This window comes from Trypanosoma theileri (assembly GCF_002087225.1).
Source record: "Trypanosoma theileri isolate Edinburgh chromosome Unknown TM35_Tth_47_V1, whole genome shotgun sequence".
Classification (NCBI taxonomy): Eukaryota; Euglenozoa; class Kinetoplastea; order Trypanosomatida; family Trypanosomatidae; genus Trypanosoma; species Trypanosoma theileri.
Window position 1 is genome coordinate 144,050 of NW_021639889.1, and position 7,308 is coordinate 151,357.

General features: G+C 42.4%; 4 protein-coding genes across 4 annotated transcripts; all 4 read right to left on the reverse strand.

Annotated features, from left to right (window-relative positions):
• Positions 1–846: 846 nt before the first annotated feature.
• On the reverse strand, positions 847–2,169 carry TM35_000471660 (uncharacterized protein; the record flags this gene model as incomplete). Its single annotated transcript, XM_029030426.1, has 1 exon — positions 847–2,169. One exon carries the CDS (start codon positions 2,167–2,169, stop codon positions 847–849), a length of 1,323 nt encoding a protein of 440 aa, XP_028878337.1.
• A 703-nt stretch (positions 2,170–2,872) lies between these two features.
• On the reverse strand, positions 2,873–3,907 carry TM35_000471670 (uncharacterized protein; the record flags this gene model as incomplete). The annotated part of the gene is made up of 1 exon (XM_029030427.1): positions 2,873–3,907. The coding sequence occupies one exon, from the start codon at positions 3,905–3,907 to the stop codon at positions 2,873–2,875; it is 1,035 nt and encodes a 344-aa protein (XP_028878338.1).
• An 855-nt stretch (positions 3,908–4,762) lies between these two features.
• Positions 4,763–5,644, reverse strand: TM35_000471680 (uncharacterized protein; the record flags this gene model as incomplete). Its single annotated transcript, XM_029030428.1, has 1 exon — positions 4,763–5,644. One exon carries the CDS (start codon positions 5,642–5,644, stop codon positions 4,763–4,765), a length of 882 nt encoding a protein of 293 aa, XP_028878339.1.
• Positions 5,645–6,469: 825 nt separating this feature from the next.
• TM35_000471690 (uncharacterized protein) lies at positions 6,470–7,306 on the reverse strand (the record flags this gene model as incomplete). The annotated part of the gene is made up of 1 exon (XM_029030429.1): positions 6,470–7,306. A coding segment is annotated over one exon (837 nt), but the record flags the coding sequence as incomplete, so codon positions are not given.
• Positions 7,307–7,308: the final 2 nt, after the last annotated feature.

Here is a 7,308-nt window from a genome sequence, read left to right on the forward strand (position 1 = left end):
GGGTAGCTTTATCTGCAGATTCTTCGGCCGCCGTGCAGTTCTGTATTGCTTTTAGAGTCTCATTAGCTAAATTATTTGCCTCCGCATCCAATCCTTGTGCTTCTTTTGCCAAGTCAGTAATTCGCTTAATATCGTCCCCTTGTGGATCATCAGCATGAGTCACACTCACACAACAGAGCACAATGGCCAACAGATACAACACACGGCCGGGAAACATGGACATTCTTGTTGTTAATATCACTGAGGACCACTAAAGTCTGTTTGCGTGTATATGTGTCTGTAAAGAGAAAGAGAGAAAGAAGAAAAGCACCAGTACACCAATATTACTCAACACGAGAGAAACACACACACACACACATAAATGGCGTCAACCATTTATGTAAAGAACGTAGATACGTATTAGGGAAAAATACTCATCATACAAACAAAATGAAACCCCTTTCCATCCCATAAGAAAAAGAAAAAGATTATAAACAAATTAAACACTATTTGGTAACACTGCAGAGAGAGGCAAACAAACACACACACACAATACCCCATGGCTCTAGTTTATGTATGAAATTACTGCACACACACACACACATCTGTGTGTACTAGCAAGAGATGTATACCGTCAGTGAGCAGAAGAGCCCAGTTTTCTGCAAACACATAACGGGAAAAGCAAGTAATGGAATTATTTTAAAAAAAGAACACACACACAAAAGAAAAGAAAACAAAAAGAAATTCGAATTAAAAGAGAAAGCTGGTAAACAGATTATTAGTTTATTCAACCATGGGGGATGTACGCAAATATGATTATGTTAGTTTAACCATGATTATTATTTGTCCTCAAGTGAGTCCCACTGTTCAGTACACGGTAGCGGAGAACAACACGACCACTATTAGTAGTGGCACACGTACCCACACAGAACTCATGCTGCTGCTGTCTGCTTTACGCTTCTTGGGTGGTTTGGTCTCGCTCTTTGCAGGCATAGGAGGTTGCAGTTTTGTTGGTATTGCGGGTGGCGTCACCTTAGTGGGTGTATTGGGGGTGTTCTTTGATGATTCACTCTGTGAAGGTGCCGCAGTATTTCCTGTCTGGATATCATTCTCTTCATTATGCGTGTTCGTAGGACCTGACGTTTCTCCATTACTCTGGGAAACCTCAGGAGTATCAGCAGGAGGAGAATCAACATCCACGCGAGGAGGACGAGCAGGACCACGATTAATAGCAACAGAAGGAGCACCTCCAACATGGAGGAGAGTTTGATTCACACCGGGATAATTAGTATCGGGAGCAGCGGGTGCAACTTTAGGATCTACACCGGGAAATTTCGGTTGACCATCTGCAGTATTCGAAACAGGCGTCGCAGGATGAACAGTAACACCAACGTCATGTTTCGCACGCCGAGTAGAAGCCCCAGGCACACCTGTATGTCCGTCAGAATTGACAGCACCCAGATCTGTAGAAGGAACACCATTGGGATTTCCAGGAACAGCAGCAGCAGCAGCGTCAGTAGTATTAACTTTGGTATGATTACGATTACCAACAGTAGCAGGACGTGACAGTAAACTTTCCTCAGGAGATTGAGTCACAAGACTTGTGGTGTGACCATCTTCAGTCCGTTGAACCGTTTCACTTCGTTTAGGCGTGATAACAGTATCTCGATTGTCCTTAAGAGCTTCTCCATAAGACTCAGCAACGCCATGATATCTCAAAGTTGCAGTGGGAACACATGGAGCATCAACAGTACTATCAACTCCAGCTTCACAAGGACGACATGGAATAACCTTACCGTTTTTGACAGGACAACCAGTCTTATTATCAACCTTAACACGAGCAACGCCAGTACCTGAATGAGGCCCTCCAAGAGCATTCTGAGGACCAGGAACAGCAGCACCAGGTAAGGAATGTGTAGGAGGACCTACACGACCCGGAATAGCGGCAACACAAGTACCATCCTGACCCTCTGTAGAAGGACAATTAGTCCGCGATTTATCCCCAACACTGTGATACTCACGTGGTTCGTCGAGCTTAGGACCAGCACTACCAATCCCGGGACCAGCAGCTTTAAGAGGAACTTTGGTCGGATGAGTTATAGTGGAAAGAGGAGTAGCCGACACACACCCATAGGCGCAGCACAACATGAGAACCAGTAAACACACCACGTGGCGCATCATTTCCCTCATAGTGATAATAGTGATAGTGGGTTTCGCTTAAAAGCAATGAACTAGATAACAGAAAAACATATATGAGAGATAAAAAAATGTAACCAAAACACATTAACAAAATAGTGTAAAAAAAAAACGCAACAATGTAAAAATAAAAACTAAACCAGTTACAGAAAACAATACAGCAAAGTAAACTCAGTAAAAATACGAAAAAAAAAAACGCCAATCATCATACGATACAGGGCACAACGCACAACGACTCAGCAAACCATAAGCACAAAAAACAAACAAATATTAATCATTATCCCAACTTACACAGTAAACATAGAAATATACACCAACTATGAGTGTACTTCTATATGTGTATATACGCAATTATAAATATAAATTCATATCTTATTATTATTTCTTTTTCTTCCCACTGCAAAAAAAAGAGTTCATCATCATTATTATCACAGTGCAAGCCCACAGGCACACACACACATAGAGAGTCTCCAAGAACACACACACACACAATGGAGTAGCAATAATAATTATTATAGGATAAACACAGAGAGCAAAAACACACAAAACACATTAACATTAAGAAACAAAAAAAAGATGAGAAAATCCCCACAGGTGGAAGATTAGTTAGACTGTAGGGATTGCATGCAAAAAAGAAAAAAGAAAACAAAAGGATGACCTGAGTCACACCATCATCACCACACCACCACCATTACAATCAGCACACAAGAATACAGGCCAGTGTAACCACAATCAGTAGTGGCACACGCACCCACACAGAACTGCTGATACTGCTGCTGCTGTCTGCATCACCCTTCTTGTTGTTTGTGAGTTCAGGAGGAAGTGTTGTTGTTGTTGTTGTGGTGGTGGTGGTTGTGGTGGTAGTTGTTTCTGCATTCCCCATATCACCTTCTTGGTTACTTGTTGATCCAGTTCCTGCAGATGTACTGCTGTTCTCAACAGATGTTTCAGAGCCACCGGCAATCTCTGTGACTGTATTGGTAGGAGAAGAAGTGGAAGGCTGTTGTGCACCACCCTCCTCGTTTGGAGGAGTTCCACCTGCTGTTTTGTTACTGCTTTCAGCTTGACCTTCACCGACAGACGGACCATCAGCTGCCTCACCAGGTGAGGGAGCAGATAGAGAAGGAGCAGGAGCAGTGAGATCCGTTTCACGAGGACCATCGTTCCTACCTTTACTGATTTCTTCAGTAGAACTGGATGAAACAGCATCACCAATAGGACCAGTAGAACCGCGGTCACTTTGAGAACCCTGTTCCGTTTCTTTGGTTGGAGAACAATGAAGATCGGAACCTTCACGGCAACTGCCGTCAGTGTCACGACCACTGGTTACGCAGTTGCCTGTTCCAGAAGGTTCCGTACAATCATCAGGACGAGCAACTTCAGGTTCCCTAGTGTTACTCTTGCACTGCGAACTCACCTCGCCTTCACTACAAGCACCATCAGGAAGTGGTGGTGGTGGGACACCAGAAGCTTCAGCACAAGGTTTATCAGCAGAAGGAGTGGAACCATCAGCGCAACGACCATCAGAAGGAGGAGGATGAGCCCCAGGAGAAGGACCACCAGCAGAAGGGGGAGGTTTACAAGTTTTTTCACCAGGAGGAGGATTAGTACCTTCAGCACAAGTACCACCAGGACCAACTCTAAGAGAAGGAGAAGTAGGCGTCTCAGCTCTCCCACACAAAGAGACAACACTCAACAGCAAAGTGAGAAAACACAACACACGAGACATCATCACGACAGCAAGACTTAGTTTGTTGCTATAGGCCACTTGAATGCAGAAAGAAGAAGAGATAAAGAAAATTAATACAATCACTCAATACATTAGAAACACACACAGAGAGAAACAAAGGAGAGCACAACACACACCAATCAATCACACAAAACAACATGAGGAGCAAACGAAAAAATAATTAGTAACACCGAAGAAACAATACTCCAACATCACTCATAGTTCAATTAAAGACCAAGCCCAGAGTATCCAGGATAAAAGAAGAAAATCCCATATTTCTCAGAAAAACAAAAAGAAAAAAAAAACAAATCAAAAAAACGAAAAGCTGATGAAGACAACAAACAAATATATAACAGTGTCTTTGCCTGTCAGCATAAATGAAATTACAAATAAATATGTGTATATAAATACATTTTTTTATGACGTTTCCTTTACACAAACCAGATAAACCCAACTGTGCAGCACAAAGCACAGGGTACACAATAAAAACCAATAGTAAAAGAAAACAAATTAATAATAAGCTCAATTACCCAGCTAAAGAAAAGAAATAACACCAAGTGTGAGTATAAATACCTGTATACCCTATTACGCATGTATATATACATTTTATTATTATTTCATTTTCTCATTCCAAAAAGCAGACCATCCCATTACACTGGGTAAAGCATAAAGTAGCCCAAGCACACACAATAGAAAGACATATATAGAACAAATATAATAAAACAAAAAAAAAGATTATATACAAAACATAAAATTCCAACAGGTGGAAGATTAGTTAGACTGTAGTGTGGATGCATGCAAAAAAGAAAAGAGAAAACAAAGGATGACCCGAGTCACACCACCACACCACCATTACAATCAGCACATAAGAATACAGGTCAGTGTAACCACAATCAGTAGTGGTACACGCACCCACACAGAACTGCTGATACTGCTGCTGCTGTCTGCATCACCCTTCTTGTTGTTTGTGAGTTCAGGAGGAAGTGTTGTTGTTGTAGTTGATTCCTCACTGTTTGATTCACCCTCTGCAGGTGTTGCAACATTAGGGTCACTTTCAGCCTGATTATTCTGCGCTTCATCTGTGGCTGTACTACTGGAAGAATTGTCACCTGTACTTTGAGTTGTGGAAGCAGAAGTATCGTGTCCATCATTCCTTTCTGGCCTTGTTGTGTGTGTGTTCTGTGTTGTTCCACCCTGTACATTATCTCTCTGATTAATGTCGTGCTCTGCACCAGCACCACTTGGATTCTGCTGAGTCATTGTTTCATCAGCAGATATGGGTTCTGCAGGACGTGATGTAGTAGAACTACCAGGCGGAGAAGAAGGATCAGAAGAAGTTGAACTCGTTTCAGAAACAGAAGTTGGTGGCTGATGGTTCTGACCTGTTCCAGCTTGATTACCCCTCTCAGGCGGTGTTCTACCTTCTTGAGTATCTACAGCATACCGTTCTTCTGCGCCCCTTTTTGTTTGCTCCAGCTCCACCTTAGGTACGTCCACATCCACTTTCGGGTCCTTCGGAACATTATCACGATCACCGTCTCCATCAGTTCCACTGCTGCCAGAATCAGGACGACGACCTTGTGTGGTTCCCAATCCTTCTCTTGCCTCCACAGCATCAGGACGTTCACCAGGAGCAGACTCTCCAAGAACAGCCCCAGCTGCAGCCTCCACACCAGCCACGGCACCCACACAAGCAACGCTCAGCACCAAGAGAAGAAAAAACACCAGCACACGATTCATGGTCACCACAGCAATATCTATTTTTCTTGTTTTACGACACTTAACTAGAGGAAAAAAGAAAACAAAAACAAGCACTCAATACTAAAGAGACAGAGAGGCACAAAACCATGAAAAGCGTAGCATAAGTACCAGTCACACATAACAACGCCACCAGCTTAAACAAAAACAAATCAATAAAAACTCCTCACAAACACAGTGATTAAACAAAAGCAAGAAAAAAATGAAATTAAGATCAACACTAACTGCCCCACAAAACACATAAATAATACATCTCATTCGTGATGTTTAAGTTAATATTCAATTAAGAATTTAAAGGTGAATAATTTATTATTATTTCTCTCTGCAGAAACCAAACGACCAAAACGGCGCAGGGCAAAACACACAATGACCCAGCAAACCATAAGCAAAGAATCATGTATTAATCATTAGCCCAATTCACCCAAGTAAAATAGAAATACACCGACTATGGGTGTAAGTCTATATGTGTATATACGCAATTCTAAATATAAATCCATCTGTTATTATTATTTCCTGTTTTCGCTCACTGCAAAAAAACAGTTCATCATCATCATCATCATTACAGTGCAAGCCCAGGTGCACACACACAGAGAGAGTCTCCAAGAACACACACACACACAATGGAGTAGCAATAATAATTATTATTATAGGATAAACACAGAGAGAAAAAACACATTAACATTAAGAAACACAAAAAGAAGATAAATGCCAAAATGTAAAAAATTAGTTAGACTGTAGGGATGCATGCAAGAAAAAGAAAAAGAAAACAAAGGATGACCTGAGTCACACAACACCACACCATTACAATCAGCACACAAGAATACAGGCCAGTGTAACCACAATCAGTAGTGGTACACGCACCCACACAGAACTGCTCATACTGCTGCTGCTGTCTGCATCACCCTTCTTGTTGTTTGTGAGTTCAGGAGGAAGTGTTGTTGTTGTGGTGGTGGTGGTAGTGGTGGTTGATTCTTCATTATTGGTTTTACTTTCAGTCTCGTTTGTTGAATTATCCTCTGCAGGTTTCGCAGCACCATTAGCATTGTCAGCTTCACCATTCTGACCTTGAGAAGTTTGGTTGTTGTCCGAAGACTGAGGTTGTTCTGTTGTATCGCTTTGGTTGCTCTGAGAATCTCTTGTATCTGTATTAGCTACACCTGAGGATTGTGAGGACTGTGAACCATTCCCTTCGGGCTGTTGAGTTCCGTTATTCTGATCAGCCCCTTCACTGATCACTGGACGTGTTGTTGATCCTTCAGTCCTCATCCCTTGATCGACACTATTCCCATTCTCCTGCCGTCCATCTTCACCTTTTGACCCTTGCACACCTGGTTGACTCACCACAGGGTCTCTGCCATTTGAACTACCATGTTGACCTGAAAGAGTATCCTGCTGCTGTTGTTGTACATTTAACTGATTGTGTGCTTCACTCCCCTCAGCACCAGCACCAGCACCAGACCTGGATCCATGGTTTGAACTACCACCACCCGTTTGATGACCTGGACCACTCCCAGTACCAGCAGTGCAGGAATCAACAGTAGTATCACCAGAACCGGTTTCGCAAGAGGGACTCGTATCAGATTCACGGGTTTGAAGAGGAGGTGCTTGTGGTCCTTGATGTGGTTGTACAGCAGAAGGAGAACGAT